The sequence below is a fragment of the Garra rufa genome, chromosome 21 (genome assembly GCF_049309525.1).
Source record: "Garra rufa chromosome 21, GarRuf1.0, whole genome shotgun sequence".
In the NCBI taxonomy this organism is placed as follows: domain Eukaryota; kingdom Metazoa; phylum Chordata; class Actinopteri; order Cypriniformes; family Cyprinidae; genus Garra; species Garra rufa.
The window spans coordinates 19,852,331-19,877,720 of record NC_133381.1 but is presented as its reverse complement, the minus strand read 5'-3'; the positions used below and the strand labels follow the sequence as shown (position 1 = coordinate 19,877,720).

The following is a 25,390-nucleotide window of genomic DNA, read 5'->3' as shown; positions in this document are numbered from 1 at the left end:
ATGTGTTAAATCTCATAAAAGAGTTTCACATTTGAAACAAAATATTGGCTTTATACAGTCTGTAAAACTCAAATTATTTTACACTATATACAAGACATGTGCATCACATCACACAAAAGAACGCTGCTGTAGTGAACATGGAGTAGTTGGACACACGCTCTGTACTCAAAGCATCCGACATCACGTGTGTGACTCTTTCAAACATATTACTGGAGTAAATGTTACTGGAGATCAAACTCAGACACGGTTTCATTCAGGTCCTGACAAAAATCCAGGGTTTAAAACTGCGGTTAAGGAGATACTCTATCGTTTTAATGGCGTGTGATCTTACTTAAAGTTTTTAAATGCATGTTAGAGGTAGACACGACATGCTAAATTTGCGCATTCAGCTAAACAAAACATGATCTCGCTACTTTGACACAAAAAGAACAGTTAGTATTCAGATATGATGACAACTGAGAACTGATGACAATGCTAGAAAGCTTCACAGACAGCTGCATTCTAAAAAGAGCGCTTTTTCGGACTTTCCATTTCGTATTTACACATACTGCATTCATAAGACAATGTTATCTCTATTCGGTTTTCCGTAAGCCTGATAAATAGCATTTCTTTATCTGTTATACTCTTACTATTGACAGCACAGCCAGTAATTGTGCACTCACCCATTAACACACACACACACACACAGCACGCGGAGAAAAGCACACGTGAGCAAACGTATTGTGCAAACCTTCAATAACAGTGCTTGGTAATGAACTAAAACATGACACTTGGCCCTTGTGCATAAATAATGAAATATAAAAACTATAAAATCACTCCATTCCCATTAAGTGGCTCATGATGATGTGCGCGACGTTGTTACAGTATCGGGCGGCATGAACAATCATATTGCGGTATTATCATGGCTTCTTAGACATTGTACTACAGTAATACCATGATATTGTTTGAAGCACCATGATATATATATATATATATATATATATATATATATATATATATATGGTACCACTACTATCCACCTTTTTCGCAGCCATTTGTACATTTTACGGGTCTGGCTTCTGGTCTCATCCGCGTCCAGCTATTTTTAGCTGTACAAAAAAGCTTTGGCTGCTTGATATTGCAAATTGCTGTGTCTTACCATATTATTTTAATGTATTATCTTAATTATGAACACATTGGCTTGTAGTGCAAACAGTTTTACGGTTTACAGCATGTTATTCTTCTCATTATTTCCCTGTAGCGGCAAATGAACCGGAAGTCTCACCCGTAAGCTTACTTGAAGAAAAAGGTGGATACCATGATACAGCCACAGTACTTTTTGTTAATAATGGAAATGAGAAATTAAGCATATCACTACAGTATGAATGATGAATATATTTATATTGGCTGTTATTAATTTAATGATTAAATGCTTAAATTAACTGGATGTGGTAACAAAAAAAAATCCTTCAGGATTTACCTCAGTTTGAGTAGTTGCAGATTAATGCAAGACGTAAGATGGTTTAAAGTGAACATTTAAACAGTCAAACAAAATGACTTTTACTTGTGGAACTCACTTCAGGCTTTTTTCTCTTCACAGAGAACATGTTTTTGTATTTCTCTGCACTGCTTTTCATTGTTTTTGTATGTAAACATGCTAACAGACATGGCCTTTACTCTTGTGCCTATCGTAGCATCTTGCTCAAGCTAAAAGAAAATGTGTTAAAGAAAACGTGTCTCTAGACATTGCTGAAGTTTTTTTTTTTTTTTTTTCATTCAACTGCCCTGTGTCTTTTGGTAAATGCAAAAATGCATTCTGTCTGAATTATTGACATTAATAATTTATAAAACAATAGAAACACCTGCGCTAAGGTTCCATAGTTTGTTATTGTGCTGTTAATAGGGAAATGTGAATGAGACAAAACTTTCTGAATTGACCCTTCGCAAAGACCCGTCCCCCTTCGTTACTGTTGTTATTTCTGACAAACCATGGCGCTCTAATTTGGTTATTTTTCAAACAAATAATACCACTGTGAGGCTCTTAAATGTGTTTTGGCAGCATGTTAATTGATATACATATGTGACCCTGGACCACAAAACCAGTCTTAAGTCGCTGGGGTATATTTGTAGCAATAGCCAAAAATACATTGTATGGGTCAAATTTATTGATTTTTCTTTTATGCCAAAAATCATTAGGAAATTAAGTAAAGATCATGTTCCATGAAGATTTTTTGTAAAATTCCTACTATAAATATATCAAAATGTAATTTTTGATTAGTAATATGCATTGTTAAGAACTTAATTTGGACAACTTTAAAGGTGATTTTCTCAGTATTTAGATTTTTTTGCACCCTCAGATTCCAGATTTTCAAATAGATGTATCTCGGCCAAATATTGTCCTATCCTAACAAACCATATAACAATAGAAAGCTTATTTATTGAGCTTTCACATGATGTATACATCTCAGTTTTGTAAAATTTAACCTTATGGCTGGTTTTGTGGTCCAGGGTCACACACAAGATATATATATATCTTCCTGTTTACGAATTATAGCGTGAAATAAACATGAATGAACATCAGAAGGTATCTTGTCAATCACAGAATGATGTCAATACAGACATTTTGTCAAGTTCAAGTCCAATGACATTAAAGGGTTAGTTCACCCAAAAATGAAAATTAGCCCATTATTTACTCACCCTCCATGCATCCTAGGTGTATATGACTTCCTTCTTCCAGACGAATCAACTGGAGAGTAAAAATTATCCAGCCATTTCCAAGATTTAGAATTGCATAGACGAGGGTTTCTCTTCATCAGTCCAAAACAAGTCCAATAAAGTGCATCCATCCATAATAAAAAGTGCCTCACATGGCTCCAGGGGGTGAATAAAGGCCTCCTGTAACAAATCGATGCTTTTTTGTAATAGAAATATCCATATTTAAAAAGGAAATCACTTTTATCTAGCTTGCGCCAGCTGATCCTACACGGAAACAGTTCCAGGCAGATGATGTAGGACGTCAGTGTTGCAAACCAACATTTGTTTACAGAAGCAAAGGAAGCAAAGCTTCTTTAGTTTAGCAAACCAGTCTCCTCTTTGTTTATATCAAAATCCTCCAACATTGTTATTTACAAATGCTCATTTTGAACTTCTAATTCATGACCGGTGCTGTGTTTACCTCTCTCCATGGCGCGTTCTGGAGAGAACTGCTTCTGTGTACAACCAGCGGGCGCAAACTAGATTAAAGTGATTCTTATGTTTTATATATGGATATTTTTCTTACAAAAATGCATCGATTCACTACAGGAGGTCTTTCACCCCCCCAGATCCGCGGGGGCACTTTTTTATTATGGATGGATGGACTTTATTGGACTTGTTTTGGACTGATAAAGAGAATCACCATATGCAATTCTAAAGCTTGAAAATGGCAGGATACTTTTTAATATAACTCCGATTGGATTCATCTGAAAGAAGGAAGTCATGTATACCTAGGATGCCTGGAGGGTGAATAAATGGCTAATTTTCATTTTTGGTTGAACTAACCTTTTAATCTAATCTGGTTTGTCAGACAAAATGGCAGATTCGGCATTATGATTGGTCAGACCGCCTTGCAATCAAACTCCCTGCGAAGGGTCAATTACCTTGAAAAGCAGTTCCATGTACAGTTGTTCAGCTAATTTTTGTGGACAATATCCATTTTAATAAGATTTCTCATTAGGGTGAAAGATTTCTGCACACAGATTTCTCATCAGGTTAACATTACTCTTAATTTGCTCCCCTGACCAACAGAAAATTGCTTTGTTTGAACGTGACTTTAAAAGCGCTTCATGTATCTCCACACATGACAATGGACTTTTTCCACCGACACAGAAATGCGACTGCACTCTTATGATAAAAGGAGACGCCAAACGAGGGAAATGAAGGAAGATGTGGTTAGACTTATGGTTGGTTCACACAGAGCGCGTTTTTGCATTCCACTCTGCTGTTTTTAAGTGTTTTTCTATGTAAACACATTCTTGTGTTCTTCTATTTTTAAATGCAAGAACACGTTGTGTGTGAACTGTATTAGTATGACACAGAGAGGAGCTGTTTACAGGCCTGCGTCACAGCAGTAAGCTACAAAGCTAACAAGGTGGTACAACACCTGCAAATCATGCCAGATATAAAAGCCATGTTATTTGTGTCGTCTTTTAGACAACTGTTGTGTTTTCACATTAGTTATCTTAGCCACACAGAACTGATGGTTGTGTATCAAGGTGTCTCTGAAGAGTTTAGTTTGCACTGTTTTGTGCATTGAAATGCATCTATCCACCTTTTTTTCCCATAAGAGTGAGTGCGGCCATTTGTAAATTTTATGGGTCTGGCTTCCGGTCTCATCCGCATCCAGTTATTTTTACCAAACAGGTCATTTTGCAGCTTAATTTTGCAAATTGTTGTGTCTTACAATGTTATTTTAATGTATTATCTTAATTATGATCACACTGGTTTGTAGTGTAAACGGTTTTACTGTTTACTGCACGTTGTTAGTCTTTTAATTATTTCCATATAGCGGATAATGAACCGGAAGTCTCGCCCATAAGCTTACTTCCACGTTGAAAAAAAAAAGGTGGACAGTATACACACAGTTTGGCAGTACAAAAAATTACAGCCAAAACCAGTTACCAAAAAGATATATTGTATTAACTGGAAATTAATTTAAATTAAATTAATCGCCGTTACATGCTATGCGAATCTATCACGCATATTAAACGGTCTACCTACATCTGTACTGAGTTATCGATTTTATATCGATACGAGGTACCAGGGGATGGTATTATATCCAACCAAAAATTGGTATTAAAGTCTATGTAGTGTTTAAGTCTTTGAGTATGTTTTTTTTTTCCTGTGTAGTGTTTTGTTCAGTAGCTTAATAAATGAAAATGAGGTGTATAAGTCTCAGAAACATGTACTTTGTAGCGTGCATTATGTAGTGTGTGTTAAGGCAGTGTGTTGTCAGTAGCTGTTCTCGTGGCCTGCGAGGATGTACAGATTACTTTGAGCTGTAGGGTCTTCCGTCGGTTTGCTTTCCAACACCACCACTCTGAAAAAGAGAGAAAAATGCTTGTAAAAACAGTGTTGACCATGACACATTAGTGGTACAATGTGTGCTGGTGAGCTCTCACCTGTCTGCACCCAGCAGCCTGTAGGTTCGCGAGTTATCAGCGATCTCCTGAGTAATCTAAAGCAGAGCATAGCAGTTAGCATTAATCACTCATCTATTAACAATAGACCTTGTTTTGCCTACAAAATTTGGCTAATGTGACCGCACATGAAAGTTAAGAGCACTTTTTACCGACTATCTACACTACCAGTCAAAAGTTTTTGAACAGTAAGACCTTATGTTTTTATGTCTCTTCTGCTCACCAAGCCTGCATTTATTTGATCCATGGTACAGCAAAAGCAGCAATATTGTGAAATATTTGTACTATTTAAAATAACTGCTTTCTATTTGAATAAATTTTAAAATGTAATTTATTCCTGTGATCAAAGCTAAATTTTTAACATCATTACTCCAGTCTTATATTTATAATGTTACAAAAGATTTTCAGATATATTTCAGATAAGTGCTGTTCTTCTGAACATTCTATTCATCAAAGAAACCTGTAAGAATTCTACTGTGCTGTTTTCAGCATAATAATAATAAATGTTTTTGAGCAGCAAATCAGAAAATTAGAATGATTTCTGAAGGATCATGTGACTCTGAAGATTAGAGTAATGATGCTAAAAATTCAGCTTTGAAATCACAGGAATAAATTACATTTAAATATATTAAAACATGTATTAAAATAAAATACAAATATTTCACGATTTTACAGTTACAATGCAGGCTTGGTGAGCAGAAGAGACTTCTTTAAAAAACTTTTGACTAGTAGTGTAGATCAGTGGTACATCACAGAGTTGCAAGCATTAAACTAGTAAAATTTACTTTTGTATGATAAGCTATTTTGATCACCATAAAATCTGGTTCCTAAATGCAAAACTACCTGAAAACCACCAATTTACAAGAACCAATGTCCCAACACACACCTCACTGTTTTTAAAGCTTCTTCCCTGCATTCCATGTTTCCAGAACGCCAAAACACTGTCCTGCAGACACACTTGAAAAAAAAAAAAGAATAAATTATTAAGACAAATACATTTTTAATTAAAACATAAAGCACACAATGAGTTCCCCACCTCAGTCTTATATTATTTTAGTTCTCACCTATTGCCTCAATCTGGAAGTTGAAGGTGAGTTCAGTTGACAGCTTTCTGTTGGATTTTAACCTGCCCTGTAAATTCACCAACTTTATACACCCTGCAAAATACAGAAACAAATTATGAGTAATGACATGATACTGCTGGATAAAGAAAATGCAAGAGCCTGTGGAGATGCTTGTTTGAACATGTATCTGTGCAGCAGGTACTGACAAATACCAGAAAAAGATCCTGTGTAAATTCAGAAACCATTATAGCTTGATTTTTTTCAGGAGACAGGTTAATGTCCATGTGATTTTATCACATTGTTGCTTCAAAAATTACTGTAATACACAGCTATTAACTATATTTGGAAGAATTGATTATACTATTATAATTATTATAACCAACTCTTCCGGATAATATAGGTAGTGTATATAAATTCATACATAAAACAAAAGTGAATCATTATTACATTATTTAAACTGTTCTAATATGTGACTCTGGACCACTATACCAGTCATAAGGGTCCATATTCTGAAATTTAGATTTATACATTATCTGAAAGCTACATAAATAAGCTTTCCATTCATGTATGGTTTGTTAGAACAATATTTGACCGAGATACAACTATTTTAAAATCTGGAATCTGAGGATGCCAAAAAATCGAAATACTGAGAAAATCACATTTAAAGTTGTCCAAAAATCAAAACTTAAGTTTTAATATATTTATGATAGGAAATTTACAAAATATCTTCTTGGGACATGATCTTTACTTGGCAAAAAAGAAAAATAGATCATTTTGACCTAATGTATTTTTGGCTATTGCTACAAATATACCAGTGCTACTTAAGATTGTTTTTGTGGTCCAAGGTCACACACATATGTAATAAGAGCAGAGTATTATATTAAATATAAACATAAATATGATATTATTTATTATCATAAAAATAAATAACTTACGATCTAGACAAACTAGGACAGTATCTCTCTCCAGCTGAGTCACATGAATGACGCATGTCTGAGGTGTTTCTGGAAACAAACAACACAACACAACAAGGGTTCATACAAGTCTCAAGAGCAACAATTTAAAAACTCCAAACATGTTCTTTCAAAAAGTCATTTACATTTTGAATTGAGACACAGTGAAACTCTGATACTAACCGGGCTCTGTGAATGCTGGGTTGGCAGCATTGGCATCAACAGTGCCAAACGTGACCACCTGATCAGGATGGCTTCCTTTACTGACCGCCACACAAACCAGTGGATAATGCTGCTCAGGAACCACCAACATCTCAAAGACTTCTAATGGACACGGCAGGGTGAGGTCTATGCTCTGGACAGACACAAAAACACAGGATTACATTGTGCATGGACGCACTTTTTTGTTTTTCAATGTGATTTCTCTTTCTCTCACTTACCTTTATCAGCATGAAGCGCTGCATGGCTTCCACCCATTCGAACAGCATTACGCTGGACTGGAAAGCTCCACATAAGTACTTGTGACCGGTGTACGGGTTTCGCACTAAAAATATACAGAAGATTGTTTAATTTTTGACAGTATTTAAAATAAAAAATATGTGTTCTGGTAATACAATTTGGTAGGCATTTTAACACAAAACAGTGTGTTTATACTGACCTACACAACATTTCTGACAACCCCTTGTTTCTGGTATTTTATTGGACACAGTAAACTTCCTGAAAGAAAGGCATTGACATAACAGAACTAAATTCAAAATAAAGAGATTTTATAGGATGTACAGAAAACAAAGTTTAGACTACAAATGGACTTTAATGGACTTTGTGACAACTGTTTTGTCTTGTGGCAACGTATCCTGGTTAAATTGTGTCCCGTTTCAGAGATGAGAGTTTCAACATGTTTGACTAGCTGGTGTAAAAACTTTAAAGGCGTTTTTCTCAGTTTCAGTGTTGGCGTAGTTACTGCACTTTGCCTTTGGAGGGCAGAAAACTACACAAATATATAGTTTATAGTAAAAAGATTAGTCTGAATCATACCGTGGGATGATTTTGTCTGGAAGTTTGTGTGTTGGTATGGCAACAGGTAACTTCTGCATTTGTCGAGCTTGCTCAAAGAGCCCCTGCAGGTTGTAAGAGTACAGCTGAGACGCTTTACCTGTGGAAAACATGCATAAATGTGCACAGAATTACATTTTGGTGAAGCTAAACCATTAAAATATCTTTCAAATGCATGGTCAATCTTTTCCTTGTTGGTTTTAGCTCACCTGATATTGAAAGCAGCCAGTTGTTCATTACATACACCCACGTGCACCTCCGTGGAACCAGCTGTGTGTGATTCAATGAAATAAAATATAAAACAAAACAATATTCAAATGATAGCTCAATGTGATTAATTTCCTTTCAGAGCAAATACATAATTATTGAATAAAAATAGAAAATCAATTTATCATTTTTATTATACATTTTATAAATACTGATGATATTTTTTTCATTTTCATATTTCTAGCATTAAAGATTGAAAAAGCTAAAAAAATTAATTAAAATTATTCCTAATTTTGAACCTCCACATCAAAAGAAAACCATAATAAAAAGGCCCTGACCTGTTCCATTGAGCTCTCATGGATTTCATTCAGATTGAGGGTATAAATTCCTTCCTCTGCACCGAAAATCAGATACTGATCTGAAAGACAGTCATAAGGGAAGCTTATAAAAACATCATTATGATAATTATGTCATTTCGGAGCATTTGAATTGAGCATGCATGAGCTTTGCATAAACTGTTTCTTACCTCTGGTGTTTGGGTTGATCCAGGAACAGGCACAGTGAATCTTTAGGGGACAGCCGTTAAACACTTTAGAGAAACAAGCTCCCATCTGCAAAACAGAAAGAGAGATCAACATCACGGCAGCAGGGCTGAGTTTGAATGGTCTAAATTAAGTAGCTATGACATTTTTGTTAATCCAGGTGTGCTGATACATCTTTCATTGTTTGTGACAGATAGAAGGAAGGAAAAATAGTGAAAGACAGAGACATAAAGAAAAAAGCTTTTTCAAGTGCTGGATGACTCACATGTACTTTAGGAGTCGGTGGGAGGCCATTACTGAGCGGAAGCTACAAAAAGAAAAGCAGAATCACAGTTTACCAGAGCAGCATATCTTTGATTAAGTTATTTTTGTTTTCCCATTTAATCAGCGAATAGCAGACGCTCAACACACAATCATCTAACATTATGAAGTTATCTGACATTATGAAGATGAATTTGTTCTGACATAGTTTAACTCTGAGTTCTTTATTACCATTTTCTAAAATATAGCAAATAAACTGTGATAATGTGAGAAATGCTGAAGGTGTCTAAATAAATTTAGGTTTGACTGTAATTCATTTGTGACTATCAAGATGATTTTTTTCTGATAAAGTTTAACTCTTGAGTTCTTGTCATATTTTATTACCATTTTCTAAACTGTAGCAAATAAACTGTGATACTGTGAGAAATGCTAAAGGTGTCTGAATACATTTTTGGTTTAACTGTATATCAAAAAAGCATAAAAATGTACAAATAAATAAATAATTATTAGAAGATAAACCATACCGTTAGATTACATGAAGGAAGGGAGGCCAGTTTTTCTTTATCTCCATTCTCTTGGACAGAAACTCCATTACCTGCACATAAACACTCACATTATATCATCTGTCTATCATGTGAAAACTGAAACCACAAAAAACAAAGACACACCTACGAAACATGCTATATGCCTGGTTGAACTAATCATGCCTGCAGAAAGCAAGCAGTACATAGAATTTGTGTAAAAAAAAAAATTTACTAATTCAGCTGTAATTGAGTTAATTTAGTAACTAAGTAATTCAGGTAATTCTGACTTGTGATTCAACATCCGCTACAGGTAAATGACTAGAAGAATAAAAGTAGTAAACTGTAAAACGCAATGCTATAAACCAGTATGCTTATGATAATGAAAAAATAATATGTTAACAAATACCAGTTTGCAATATCCCTCTGCTAAAAAAAAATAGCATAAACCAGCCTAAGTTTGACTGATTTTAGCTAGTTTTCTAACCTGGTAACAGCTGGTTTTTCAGGCTCGTTTTAGAGGGGTTTGACCACAGTTTAACTGGTCAGCCTCAAAGACCAACTAAAACCAACTAAAACTAGCTGGACAAGTTTAACCAGCTTAAACCAGTCTAGCTAACCAAGTGGATAGTTCCAAGTAAGAACATGGTAGTTTACTGCATCCTGAGCAATCAAAAATCAAAGACTTGTGCTGTGCAAAGAGTATTTTGCACTACATTTTGGGGCATGTTTGTTGTCTTATGAGCATAATTTATTAAAACAACACAACACAATCTAATTACTACATCACACAGACCTATCTACGAAGCTCTCAACTAACCTATGGTGGAGTTACAGCTATCTATGTTGGGCGACTGAACTAAAGCCAAAATTATGGTATTTAAAAGCTTAAGGACTGGCAGAGCTGTCTACCAATCACAGGAGACCACGCTCAAGTGGGCGGTGCTTAGCTTACTTTGTTCTTCCAGTTGTTCAGCATGAAGCCATTCCCAGAACCTATAAATCCCATCATCCCCTGGTGGCTCTATCTGATCATGTTCAGATGGTTTGTTACCTAGACTACTACGCCTGTGTGGAGGCAGGCGAGGAGGTGGCGGTCTGGGGGGCACATAAGAAGCAGGCCGAACAGGAGTGGTGGAGCTTGCAGAAACTGGGGAACGTTTAATGGTCCCTTCTCCGGTATTGTCCTCTGAGGTGGTACTGTTCTGACCGGGAGACAGAAGCTTGGGCTAGGAAGTGATAAAGGGAAAAAGAGAAGTCAAAAACTGTCAAACGATTTCAAAAAATGCCATTCTACAGAACTGGTCCAAAGTCAGAGTTGGAAATGTTTTGGAAAGTGTTTTTTTTTTTTTTTTTTTTTTTTTTTAATGTGTTTGTACGCAAATTGTATATTATCTAAAGTACACATTTCTAGTAATTGTGCAGTTAATTCTCATATTATATTTTCAGAAAGTTTTGGAATATTTGTCCTGTCTCCAAATGTGTCACTACCGAAACACAGTAATAGTAATTTAATTAGAAGTAGATTTTACTTACATCTACTTTATAAATATATTTTTCTGCTATTTTATTTCAAAAATTTCAGAGGTAAATCCATAACAAATTTGACATTTATGAGATTTGTTGCATTTTGAATACAGTTTTTTCATCATACTGATTTCAAACTTCATTCATTACTTTGTATATACATTGAACCAAAAACTATCATTACATCTTAGGTGATAATTCAGCATATTTTATTTTGGACAAAACATCCCATGTTTTGGTAGTGACAGTAATGCTTTGGTAGCGACCACATCAGATTACAGAATTTACATACTAAAACACTACTAAAAATAGCATAACTGAACTAAAATTTTGTTTATTTCCCCCAAATACGAGTATTATGTGTTCCCTTTTGTCACTGCCAAAACAATGAAGACATGTTTCGGTTGTTGCTGTTTCGGTAGTGAAAATTCTATGGGTTAACACCCCCAAAAAAATTAAGATGTCACTACCAAAACTCCACCAAATGTTTTGGTTGTGACTGTTTCGGTAGTCACACCCAAAAAACAAATGTTTCAGTAGTGACAATCTTCGATATTTTTGAACCTAGCTCAAATATGCTAATCAGCACATGGTTAGCTAGCACAGTTCTGAACAGTGGTACACATATAAAAACTAAATGTTATGGAATAACTCATAAAAAAAAGTATGCTTAATTGCAGAAAAAAGGTGTTCGGTAGTGACGTTCCTTAAAGTTACAAACTGATTTTTCAAACTTTTGAACACATTTACCTCAAAATGATGAGTGACACAGGAATATTTCCTGATTAAAAATGTATGGGTTTGGGACTTTTGGTAACTTTTTGGTTGTGGGACAACAGTTTGCACCAATTCTGTAAAATGGCCTGCATAGGAAAAGGTGTGTATGTTTTACCTTGGGCGGCAGAGGAGGTGGCACTTTAGGCCTCATGGTTGAAGTGGAGTTGCTGCTGTAGACACAGACACACAAATTTATTGTGATGATGATTTATAGCCATACTTCTAATCAAAAGGAGGTAACACAAAAACAGGATGCAAGGACCAACAGCACAGTTTCTTTGAAAGGGTGGAAATGCATACAGGGATACAATCAGATGAAGAAAAAGACCTCATATGCAAAGTCAAAAACAGTAAAGAAAGTACGCAAGAATGGTCATGTGGACACAAGACACACAAACCAAGTGCTAAATATGCTCACATACACATAATCTATCCAATCCAGATCAGAGCTTGGGAATGTTTTGAACTTCTTAGAAATTGAAGTTCAAGGAAACTATAAGTAGAAGAAACACAATTCACAATTGTCCTCAGTTTGGACTTTGAGCTTCAAAGCTTCAAACTGACTAGAAATGAAAGTCCTGCTGTATATCTTGTGCTCTTCACCAATGTATTAAACAAACCAAAACAAAAGTCTTACTAAAACCCTACAACATACACAAAAATCTGCTTTTTATAACTATATTGTGAGTGGGTACTTGTCCCTGCAAACATCATTAGCACAATGCCAGGGTGATGATATCACTATCATCTTGCAGAAAGAAATTCTAAGTCTGATTTTAAGGAACATAGTAGTATATGCAATTGTATGAAAGTGGCATGAAACAGAAATTGTGATCATCTTTTCTCTCCTATTGTGATTTATATCACAATAGTGAGAGAAACACCTTATTAAACAAACTACTTGATTTTGTCCATAAGGAACTGATTGGTCATTTTTTTATGGCTGTGATCTCATGTTAGTAACAAGATGCTGTAGAGGAGGCTTTATTATATATATATTAGGTTTTTCGAATAAAGATTACGAGGGCACATAAATTAAAAAATAATAATGATCATGCATTTGTGCACCAGCAAGCAACTGAAGACCAGACACACTACAAAACAAACCAGGCGCATCCTTCAGTCTCACATCCAGTTGACACTAACAGACAGGGAGTCACGGATGATCACAGGTGTTTTTGAATGATACACATCTCACATTACATCTTCCTCTCACTTACTGCAAATCATCACCTTCATCCTCCTCCTCATCCTCTAAATGTGTCACATGACCCCTGAGAGAAATGAAGAGGGTGAGGCTAAGAAGGTAGAGCAGCCAGAGAAGAATGCAAAGAACACACACACACACACACACACACACACACACACACACACACACACACACACACACACACACACACACACACACACACACACACACACACACACACACACACACACACACACACACACACACACACACACACACACACAGCAGTAAGAGCTTTCCAATGCCAAGCAGAGGAGATGAGACTGCAGAAGTTATTAGATTGCATAGAGGTTTGGCTGGCCAATCAAAAGAGACAGTAGGAGGGGCTTTACCTTTGATTGAGCTCCTCAGCAACAGATTTTAACAGACTCCTATAAAAATAATAAATAGAAGACAAAACAGAAGTTCTTTTACACATATATACAAGATACACAAACATGTTTGTTTAAACTAAATATGGGTTCCAAAACATTCATGCAACAACAAAACTATCTGATTAATGAAGTCAACTAGTTGTAGAGTGTATGATATAGTATAATATTAATTTTTGAAATTTCATTTTGATATACAAATGTGTCACAATGGACAACTTGTTGACCAACTTCTAATTAGTTGATTAATGGGACCAACTAGTTTTTGACTTTTTCTTATCTTTTTTGTAATTTTGTTGTTTTTAAAGTAGGGGAGGGTGACAACTGATGACTAGATGACCAACAACTGACTAGCTGATTAGTGATGTTGACTGGTTTTACACTTTTTTAGAGTTATGTGAAACTAGGAATGGGCTATGATGGATTCAACTAATAATCCAACAACTGACTAGTTATTTACTCAGGTCGACTACTTTTAGTTTACTTATTTATTTTCAGTTTTTTTATTTTAATCTTGAGATGGGTCACAACTAGTAATGCAACAGGCAACTAGTCAACTAGTTTCAGATGTTCCTTTACTCATTTATTTTCAGTTTTCATTAGTTTCTTCATTTTTAGTTACGTTAAACTATGGGTCAAATTGGATTCAACTAATAATCCAACAACTGACTAGCTAATTAGTCTGGTTAACTAGTTTAAAGCGTTCATTTTCTTATTTATTTCCAATTTTGTTATTTTAAACTAGGGATGGGTCACAACTAGTAACCCAACAACCAACTAGTTGATTTTTGTATGGTTCAGACATTGTTTTTGACCACCCTTTCTTTTACAGTTGTGTTAGTTTACACTAGGAATGGAACCAGGCAGATGACCAATCATCTATTTATCCATCAACTAACTAGTTAATTAATGAGGTTGACTAGTTTTAAACTAGCCTTGATATTTTATTTTCAGTTATGTTAAACTAGAGATGAGTCATCATCGATCCAACCAATAATCCAACAACTGACTAGTTAATCAGTCAGGTCGACTAGTTTCAGACATTCCTTTACTTATTTATTTCCAATTTTGTTATTTTAAACTAGAGATGGGTCACAACTAGTAATCCAACAACCAAGTAGTTGATTGTTGTTAGGTTCAGACAATGTTTTTGACAATCCATTTTTGCTACTTTACACTAGGAATGGATCCCGACAGATGACCAAACACTTATTTATGTTTAAACTAACTAGTTGATTAAAGAGGTTGACTAGTTTTAGACTTTCTTTCTTTATTTTCAGTTATGTAAAATTAGGGATGGGTCATGATGGATTCAACTAATATTCCAACAATTAACTAGTTAATTAGTCAGGTCGACTAGTTCCGGACGTTCCTTTATTAATTTCTTTTTAGTTTTAAACTAGGCATGGGTCCCAACTAGTAATCCAACAACCAACTTGTTAGTTTTTAGAAGGTTCAGACATTGTTTTTGACAATCCATTTTTTTCCAATTGTGTTACTTTACACTAGGAATGGATCCAGACAGATGAACAATCACCTATTTATCAATCAAATAACTAGCTGATCAATGAGGTTGACTAGTTTTAGACTTTCCGTACTTGCTTTATTTTCAGTTGTGTTAAACTAGGGATGGGTCATGATGGATTCAACTAATAATCCAACAACTAGTTATTTAGTCAGGTTGACTAGTTTCAGACCTACCTTTACCTATTTATTATCAGTTTTGTTACTTTAAACTAGGGATGGGTCACAACTAGTAATACAACAACCAACTAGTTGTTTTTTTCATAAGGTTCAGATATTGTTTTTGACAATCCATTTTTTGCCCGTTTTGTTACTTTAAACTAGGAATGGATCCAGACAGATGACCAATCACCTATTTACCCATCAGCTACATAGCTGATCAATGAGGTTGACTGGTTTTAGACTTTCCTTAATTTCTTTATTTTCAGTTATGTTAAACTAGGCATGGAGGCATGGGTCATGATGGATTCAACTAATAATCTAACAACTAGTTATTTAGTCAGGTCGGCTAGTTTCAGACCTACCTTTATGTATTTATTTTGTTATTTTAAACTAGAGATGGGTCACAACTAGTAATCCAACAACCAGCTAGTTGATTTTTGTAAGGTTCAGACAATCCATTTTTTTATCAGTTGTGTTACTTTACACTAGGAATGGATCCACACAGATGACAAATCACCTATTTATTTATCAGCTAACCAGTTGTTCAGTGAGGTTGACTAGTTTTAGACTTTCCTTAATTTCTTTATTTTCAGTTATGTTAAACTAGGGATGGGTCAGGATGGATTCAACTAATAATCCAACAACTGACTACTTTCAGATGTTACTTTACTTATTTATTTTAAAGTTTATTTATTTAAACTAAGATTGGGTCACAACTAGTAACCCAACAAGTTGTAAGGTTCAAAGATTGGTTTTGACACAGTTTTGTTACTTTAAACTAGGAATGGATTCAGACAGCTGACCAATCATGTATTTATCCATCAACTAAATAGTTGATCAATGAGATCGACTAGTTTAACTGTTCCTTATTCATTCATTCTTTCCTTATTTTGATAAACTCACAAATAAAGCATAACACACACTCACTTGTTATTTCCCAGAATGCTTTGGGGTTCTAATGGTAGATCCTACGTGAATCAAAAAGACAGACAAGTCAGACAAGTCATCAAAACAAACACACCGAACAGTAATAAATCAATGACGTATTGTCACAAACCATCTCATGATGCGGTTCGGTTTCTTTTCTCAAAGGTGGGTCAAACTTCACCTTATCAACTATAAGAAAGACACACACAGAGACTTTAGATTTCTCTCTGTGCTTTTAAAAAGGCTAAGAATTCTTGTGCTTATTTCAGTTCAGTGAGTCAAAGGCTAATTGAGACATGACTTACAGTTAATCTCAGACAGAGTCTTTCCATCTCGTGAGCTCCTGCTAGTTGAGCGGATTCGATGCGGAACAGACACGGGAGACTGCCAACACAGAGACCACAGGTACAGTTTTAAAACTTGAAAACTATAACAGCTGAGTTACATACATACTGTTACAAGACCCTAATCTTTCCTCAGGACAACACTGCAAGTCACTGCCGTTTTGTGTTAAAACCAATAAACTCACATGCATTCACATACACACACAATCGCATATGCACACTGCAGCATGGGTAACCGACACACTTGTACCTGGCAGCTGGCAGAACCAACTATCTGCCCTCTCTTAGGATCTACATCTAAAGAAACAACCAATTAGAGTTAAATTTTTCAGTGTAAAGCCCTAACATGGTTTCCCACTGGTCAAAAGATAAAGGAAGAATCATATATATACATGACATCACCTCTGGGTCAATGTCATCTTCCTCTGCATCACTGTGTGTGCTATGATCAGGGTTGTTGGCTTTGTCCAGTAGCTCAATGGCAAGAGTCCGGCTAAGCGGTTGGGTAACGAAAGGGTGCTGCAAAAGGAGAAGTGATGCAACAAAAACTTGTGGTGAATGATGGTGAACAACTAGAGCTGAACATCAATGTTCTCTAAAGGAAGGGTGAATCTTACCTGCAGTAATCTGTCAGCCGTTGGTCTCTTCTTGGGATTTTTGGTCAAAGCAATTTTCACAAAGTGGTGGAAATTATTTGTCCTTCATGAGCCAAAACAAAACACATGAGCCTTCTTAAAAAAAAACTTTCCCACACTTTTGAACAAACTGTACTTTATATTGAACACATTTACAAATACTTACCACTTAACTTTGTCTTTCAGCTTAGGTGGTTGGAAACTGCTCTTGGTCATTAAGAAGAGTGCTCTGACAAGGGGAAACACAGCAAAATGGACTAAAATAAGTGTTGAACAGAGGGACAAAGCTAGAGAGTCAAAATACTAAAGGTGTCCTGTGCAACTACAAAATAATAACTGATGAAGCAGAATCTGACATGTGGAGTAACTGTGCAGTACAATTCACAGGGCACACACCTCATGGGGTGCAAGTCGAACATTGGTGGCTCTAACTCTGCCAGCTCAATAGCTGTGATGCCCACAGCCCAAATATCACACAGCTGATTGTAGCCACCTTTCCTCTCAACTGCTGCCACCTCAGGTGCCATCCTGCAGAGAAAGACAGAGAAATGAGTCCAATGACTAAAATTAAAACAAGCATGAGAGACAAAGGAAGACTGACATACCAATATGGAGTTCCAATGAAGGACTTTCTTTTTGCTAAAGTGGCTGATATCTGAGCTGAAACTCCAAAATCAGCTGGAGAGAGACAGATGGCAGTTGTGAGAGTCAAATTCTGATTAATTGGAAACTCCTAATGTGTTTCCACAAAGTGTTTTCTTACCTAGCTTAACGTAGCCGTTGTCTGTCAACAGTATATTTGCGCCCTATTAAACAAGAGCAGAGCCAGAGTGAGTAATTGTGAAAGATAACAACCCCTTTACATCAATCCTAATCATTTGTGATGGCTGAATAACTATTTGACTCAGACTAATTCACTAATGAATCATTTCGATTAATTTCATTAAACAAAACCGACTTAAAATTTCCATGTTATCAAGAACAGCATTATTCAGAAAATGAGCTTTGCATAAGTTAAGTGGGACATGAGCGCTAATTATGTCAACACTTTGAAGAATGGCCTCCTTAAAGTGAGATTTAATTGTGTTTTGACATCCAGTTTGTACCTTTATATCTCTGTGGATCTTGCCTTTGTTATGGAGATAGTAAACACCCTGAAATGAACACAAAATTCATATTACCACTTTAACCACTTCAATCAGTACTTTTAAACATTAGTAAGTGTGTATGTATGTACCTGCAGGGTCTCCCGACATACATACGCAATCTGGGATTCTGACAACGGCCCGGTAACTGTTAGACACAGATATACATGCATATGAGAGATACTGTTAAACAGCTTAAAGGGAATCCTGGGTATTAAGACTTGAATGGCTTAATGTAACGTAAATGATGTCTCTTACTGAAATATGTAGTAGAAAACCCATGAGAGATTTACGTTATTTTAAAAATCCACATCGTTTTGTATATATTTTGGACTATGGGATGCGCCATCTTTTGATGATGTGAAACGGTTGCACTCGGTGAGCTACTGGCGCTATTTTTATGGCAACACAAATCTGAAAACAAAATATTGATACAATGCCACATTGTGCAGCTTTTGGTTGTGATTTTTCTTTTTCTACCAATAAGCGTGTCTGTGTCAAAGAATAAAACTTCCTAAAGACCTGCGTCTTTGTTCTTTTCACTTTAGGCCTGATCCCTTTGAAGATTTTAGTAGACCACAGCTACTGAAAGAGCTTACAAACAGCAGAGATAAGAAACGCTAGATGCCATCCTGGCAGGATGTATACATGCATGATACTTGTCATGATGCTGAAGGAGTTTCTCAGTGCGGTTTCTCAGTTTCTCACTTCTTCAGTAGCTGTGGTCATCATATCAGTGTTTTATTTTCAGAGTTGCGTTGAAAATAGCAACAGGTAGCACCAAGCAGCTCACCAAGTGCAACCATTCCATGTCATAATGGCGCCCCCATAGTCCAAAATACGTATAAAACAATGTGAATTTCTTAAAGGAACACGCCACTATTTTTCTCTTTTCAAACTCCCCTAGAGTTAAACAGTTGAGTTTTAATGTTTTTGAATCCATTCAGCCAATCTCCAAGTCTGGCGGTACCACTTTTAGCATAGCTTAGCATAGATCATTGAATCTGATTAGACCGTTAGCATCTCGCTCAAAAATGACCAAAGAGTTTCAATATTTTTTCTATTAAAAATTTAAGGAACTATACTCTCATTCTGGAGTAATAATCAAGGAACTTTGCTGCTATACCATGGGTGCAGCAGGCGCAATGATATTATACCTACCTAGCTGGGGACTATTTTCAGGTGCTGCGTAATATCATTGCTCCTGCAGCACCCATGGTATGGCAACAAAGTTTCTTGAATATTATGCCGGAATGAGAGTAAAGTTCCTAGCCATATCAGCCTAGAAATGTGCAACTTTTAATTTTCCGTTGGATGTAACTATGTACAGAAGAGTCAAGTTTTAAATAGGAAAAATATTGAAACTCTTTGGTCATTTTTGAGCGAGATTCTATTGGTCTAATCAGATTCAATGATCGATGCTAAGCTATGCTAAAAGTGCTACCGCCAGACCCGGAGATTAGCTAAATGGTTTCGAAAATGGTAAAACTCAACTGTTTAACTCCAGGGGAAATTGGCCTATTTTCAAAAATAGTGGCATGTTCCTTTAAATAACGTAAATCTTTCATGGGTTTTCCACTAAATATTTCATATAAGAGAAGTCATTTACATTACATTAATACAAGTCTTAATACTCTTGGATCCCTTTAAGATGATAAATGCATTATAAACTCCTGTTTTGGTGACAGTAGTTACCATGGTAAATATCCTGGAGTGAGCCTCCACCACAGTATTCCATGCTGATCCATAATTTATCTCTCCTGAAACAGAGATATTAACACATCAAGTATCAGTTAGTCTTGTCAGGCTACTTCTGTCAACAACAGCTTAAAAGCAGTGCTTGTATAAATTTTGTTGTGACTCGTACTTCACAAGTTACTTAAAAATATCAACAGAGAAATGGATATTCAAATATTTAAAAGCTTGGGGTTGGTAAGATTTTAAAATATTTTTGAAAAAAGTCCATCACACTCACCAAGGCTGCATTTATTTGATCAAAAATACAGCAAAAACTAATATTGTGACATATTATTACAATTCATAACAACTGGTTTCTATTTTTTCATTTTATATTTTAAAACGTAGTTTAGTTAGTGATCGCAAAGCCAAATTTTCAGTAGCCATTACTTTAGCCTTCAGTGTCACCCGATTCTTCAGAAATCATTTATTGTTATTATCAGTCTTGAAAACAGCTAACAGTTGCTGCTTAATACTTTTCCGGATATCCATTTTCTGTGATGAATATAATAAAGATCCAAAGCAAAGCATTTATTTAAAAAAGAAAGCTTTTGTAAGATTATAAAATCTTTACTGTGACCCCAACCTTTAAATGATCATGTAGTGCTAGTGTGCAAAAAAATCAGCTACCCATACACTACAATATAAAATGTATAAAACACATTAAATGAAGCCAGTGCCAGTGTTTGATTACATGTGGGTACACGTACCTGAGGTAACTGCCAAAATATGCAACAATGTTTGAGTGTTTACAATCTTTCATCATAATAATCTCCTGCTGCACAACGTCAAAGTCCTCTCCTGCAAAAATCATATGACAAAATAATTCATTAAAGAAACATAAAGTGCAAACAGACCAAAACATGGAAACTGTGATTCTGCACTAAAAAGAGTGTGAACATGCTTCCTGTATGCACAATCACACCATTACAATGCATGAACACACCACAGATGTAATATTTAACTATTCAAGTATAGATGGACAATGATAGGGCACAGTGTGTGCAGAAGCTCTGGGACGGCTCACCTGGCTCTAGTTTGATGACTTTGATAGCAGCCAGTTCTCCAGTGTTGACATTACGAGCCTGGAAATGGAAAGCATAAAAGTTGTGAGTCCATAAGCCCAGAAGGTGTGCAATAACATGATTATACTTGTTGTATGGATCTGACTCATGTTAAAAGATCTATCTGCTCCAACAACCCATTTAAATTGAGAGACAAACAGTTTCCAAAACATTCACCTCATCCACCATTGTTTAGACATACAGAGTGTCACACTAAATGAACACAACTAGTTGGTTGATATTGACTGCCAAAACAAAAACCTATGGTAAATGCTATTTAGAGAAAATTAAACCACAAAGGACATACATACAGTTGTCTCTGCACATTAAGCTGGTTTTTGGAGAAAGTATTTTTAATAGTGGTTGACCAATGTGAACTAATGCTTTAAATATCTGCAGAGCCAGTGGCTGACATACAAAATAAAATGTTATGATAGCATACAAGATTGTTTAAATGAAATGAACACTCAAAAATAATTTAAGAACAGATATATTTCAGTTGCAATGACAAGTCTGTCCTAGACTAGCAAGGAAAGACGAACAACTTCTGTTTTGTGCCCAAATGGCCTGGGCTTTCACCTGACACCCAAATATTTTCAAATTAAACCACTTGATCGGTATACACTACTAGTCAAAACTTACTTGAACAGTAAGATTTTTAATGTTTTTTTAGTCTCTTCTGCTCATAAAGCCTGCATTTATTTGATCCAAAATACAGCAAAAGCAGTAATATTGTGACCTATTTATACTATTTACAATAACTGCTTTCTATTTGAATATATTTTAAAATGTAATTTATTCCTGTGATCAAAGCTAAATTTTCAGCATCATTACTCCAGTCTTCAGTGTCACAAGATCCTTCAGAAATCATTCGAATATGCTGATTTTCTATTCCAGAAACATTTAATATTTTCAATATTTAAAACGATGAATAGAAAGATCCAAAGATCAGCATTTATCTAAAACAAAAAGCTTTTGTAACATTATTCACTTGCTTGGAGTCAGTATATTTTTTTATTTTGGGAAAGATATTATAGAAAGTTAATACTTTTATTGAGCAAGGATGCTTTAAATTGCTCAAAAGTGATGATAAAGACATTTATAATGTTACAAAAGATTTCTATTTCAGATAAATGCTGAATTTTCTAGTCATCAAAGTAACCTGAAAAAAATCTACTAAAAATAAAACTTTTCAACATAAAAAAAATCTTAATCCCCAAATTAGCATATTAAAATGACTTCGAAGGATCGTTTTACACTGTAGATGGCAGAAATGGCTCTTGAAATTTTAGCTTTGCCATCACAGGAAAAAATAACATTTCTAAATATATTAAAATATTTCACAATATTGACATTTTTACTAATGTTTTAAAAATCTTACCAACTCTCAAACAAACTTTCAAACAGTGTGTGTGTGTGTTTCTAGCAAATCCTGAAAAACACACTGGAGTATTTTGCATGTTCTCTCTCAAGTTAAAGCACAAACACACTCACAAAGGCTTCATCTATAAGACCGAACTGAGAGACATCTGTCAGCCAAACAGAAGTGAGCATGATGTCATCAGAGACACAAAGAGAAAGCGAGAGATTTTCCAACACTTTATCTCAGTTTTATATAGAATTCCGCTCGGCATTTCAAGCAATACAAAACAGAAGCAGCTGGTGAAACGTGTGTATTGATGTTCACAGCGCTGTGATGGCTCTCAAAAGTAGGACAAGGAGAACATCAAATAACTTTTACATGCACACACGCAGTCGCACAGTGCCTCTTAGATGGCAGTGAGGCATTTCACTGTCCTGTAATAATATGCTCAGGGCTAATTCTGCTTTAATAAAATTGTTAACTGATAACGAAGGAACACATGTAAGGAATTAAAATTATACTGCAAGAATCAACCAGATTTGATTACAGACTACTAGAGCTAAACCTGGGCAAACGCTGCCAGGAAATTTGTGAGACCACATCATATTTTCACACTGCTGAGTAGAGCTGAGGCCCAGTTTCAGGTCTCTGTAGAGTTGGCAGAAAAATATTTTGCTTGCTGGTTTATTCTGGTCTTACATTTCAGACATGTCAAGATGCAATTCTCCACCTACATCAAGGCTCTGATTGAGTGAACGTGTGTGAATTACATGGCATACACCCAACACACACTCTAACCCACGCACACTGTAAAGCCCCAGGAAGAGGGAACAATTACGAACAAACAGGATGGACATAGTTGTGGGCAAACACGCTCACACAGACACACTTGCAGTATAAAGTTCAGCCACTTCCTGTCACCAAAGGAAGTCAGACACATTTAATGTTTCTTAAGAAAATGATTGCACTAGCCCTCCCCCTTAGATCCTAAACACCTTGCAACAGCCCTCAGTAGTGACCATCTGCCACTGCACAGCCTCTCTGTAACATACCGGTCTATTCTTGCCTTTGTTTATGTCACATATCACATAAAGAGATGCAGGACTTTGAGTTTGACAGCCCTGCACTGGCTCTCTGGTGAAACAGACCTGCTAGGCCCAGTGCATTATGAAAACAAAGATCTCTACACCCTTTCAGGATATTGCACCATATCCGAGAGGCAAAATTGCTACAAAACGCAGACACACTCCGGTCCAGTATTAAAACACATCTGTTGTCTCCCGCATACACTGATAACATTGGTCACTAAGTGGCTGTGTCTTCATCCCTAGCGGGCTGTCTTTCTAGACAGCATTTATGGATACCACAGACGCATTCTGACCATGCGGAAAACATATATGATGCTCAAAAATGCAGTCTAGGTAGGTAGCTTGCTAGGTTTTGAGACCCAGTTTGAGCTTTACCTTATACACATCTCCATAGGTTCCGCTCCCGATCCTCTGGATCAGCTCAAAGTCCTCCTGAGGGTTTCTGCGCGACAGATCCAGGCTTAAATTCATTGTGCGAGTCTCCGTTTGCGCCCTCCGGTTTGTTTACGTGTCCCCGATGTCAAAAACGGGATGGGGGTGATGATCGCAGAGACATACAGTAACGGAGGGATATGACGGTCCAGTCCCAACGAACTACAACAACATGGCCTCCTGTGCGCATGCGCAATGCGACTGGCTGACAACACAACAAACGCACTGAGGATGGAGAAATGTGTACATGTAATAAACCAGAAACAGCTTGCTTAAAGGCCACGCTAAAACGGATCAATATAATTTTAATAGACAAAATACCAAGTTATTTATCACTAGCATTCTTTTCAGGCAAAACATTTGAAACCAAACATAACAGCTGAAATTTTACTAAAATAGATATAGCCCAAGGAGTCAGGACAGTTGTTATTTTTAACTAAATTATAAATATAAAGGTATGTTCCAAAAAATAGAATATCGAGGGAAAGTCCATTTATTTCAATAATTTGTTTCAAAAAGTTAAACTTGTATGTTAGATTAGAGTTCACTACACACAAAGTACTGAGGACATAATACAGTACATTAACACACTTTTTCAGAAGGCCATCATGTGTTTAAGATCCTTTTTTTATTGGTCACATGAAATATTCTAATTTTGTGAAATACTGGATTTGTTTTTGTTTTTTTGTCTTTAATCCATAATCATCAAAATTGCAACAAATAAAGGCTTGAAATATTTGACTTTGTGTGTAGTGAACTAATATAACATACAAGTTTCACTATTTGAAACAAATTATTGAAATAAATGGACTTTTCCTCGATATTCTAATTTTTTGGTACATACCTGTATAAATAAATCAATAAAAATCATTTTTAGTCATTTTACAAAGTTAAATAAAACGTAAATATTAGATGAAAAACTTAAAATAAATTTATTTATAAATTATAAATGAATTAATCCTATGTGTAAATGTTAACAAAAACTAATAAAAATGACAAAAGCAAATCAAAATGACTTGAAGCTAAAGTGAAAAAGTAAAAGCTGAACATGTCAAGGATAAACTATAAATATATTTTAAAAATCGTTTTAATCATTTTAATAAGCTAAATAAAATTTAAATATCAGATGAAAAATAAACTTAGAAAAATGTAATTATAAATTATAAATGAATTAAACCTGTGTAAATGTTATAAACAATTGTTAAAAACAAAAAGCTAATCAAAATGACTTGAAACTAAAGTAAAACAAAATATAAATGTAAAAGCAGAACATGTCACAGAGATTTAA

At 35.5% G+C, this 25,390-nt stretch overlaps 1 protein-coding gene across 1 annotated transcript; it reads right to left on the bottom strand.

The window, feature by feature from the left end:
* Positions 1-4,693: 4,693 nt before the first annotated feature.
* LOC141295278 (mitogen-activated protein kinase kinase kinase kinase 3-like) lies at positions 4,694-24,243 on the bottom strand. Its single transcript, XM_073826489.1, has 33 exons — positions 24,046-24,243; positions 21,183-21,240; positions 20,866-20,956; positions 20,114-20,178; positions 18,511-18,566; positions 18,380-18,427; positions 18,037-18,079; positions 17,879-17,951; positions 17,670-17,801; positions 17,440-17,502; positions 17,256-17,337; positions 17,041-17,157; positions 16,600-16,678; positions 16,425-16,483; positions 16,295-16,335; positions 13,643-13,681; positions 13,282-13,335; positions 12,177-12,231; positions 10,713-10,986; positions 9,761-9,831; positions 9,241-9,282; positions 8,960-9,044; positions 8,772-8,851; positions 8,436-8,496; positions 8,209-8,326; positions 7,832-7,890; positions 7,614-7,717; positions 7,357-7,528; positions 7,156-7,224; positions 6,221-6,313; positions 6,043-6,113; positions 5,139-5,194; positions 4,694-5,056 (listed from the first exon to the last, which is right to left on the bottom strand). The coding sequence occupies exons 1-33, from the start codon at positions 24,139-24,141 to the stop codon at positions 4,969-4,971; spliced, it is 2,694 nt and encodes an 897-aa protein (XP_073682590.1). The 5' UTR covers positions 24,142-24,243; the 3' UTR covers positions 4,694-4,968.
* Positions 24,244-25,390: the final 1,147 nt, after the last annotated feature.

Coding starts and splice junctions, on each gene's coding strand:
- LOC141295278 (XM_073826489.1), bottom strand. CDS start 24,141: ATGAATTTAAGCCTGGATCTGTCGCGCAGAAACCCTCAGGAGGACTTT. Junction 9,045..9,240: donor CACCGACTCCTAAAGTACAT/GTGAGTCATCCA, acceptor TCTGTTTTGCAG/ATGGGAGCTTGTTTCTCTAA. Junction 8,327..8,435: donor CTGGCTGCTTTCAATATCAG/GTGAGCTAAAAC, acceptor TGTTTTCCACAG/GTAAAGCGTCTCAGCTGTAC.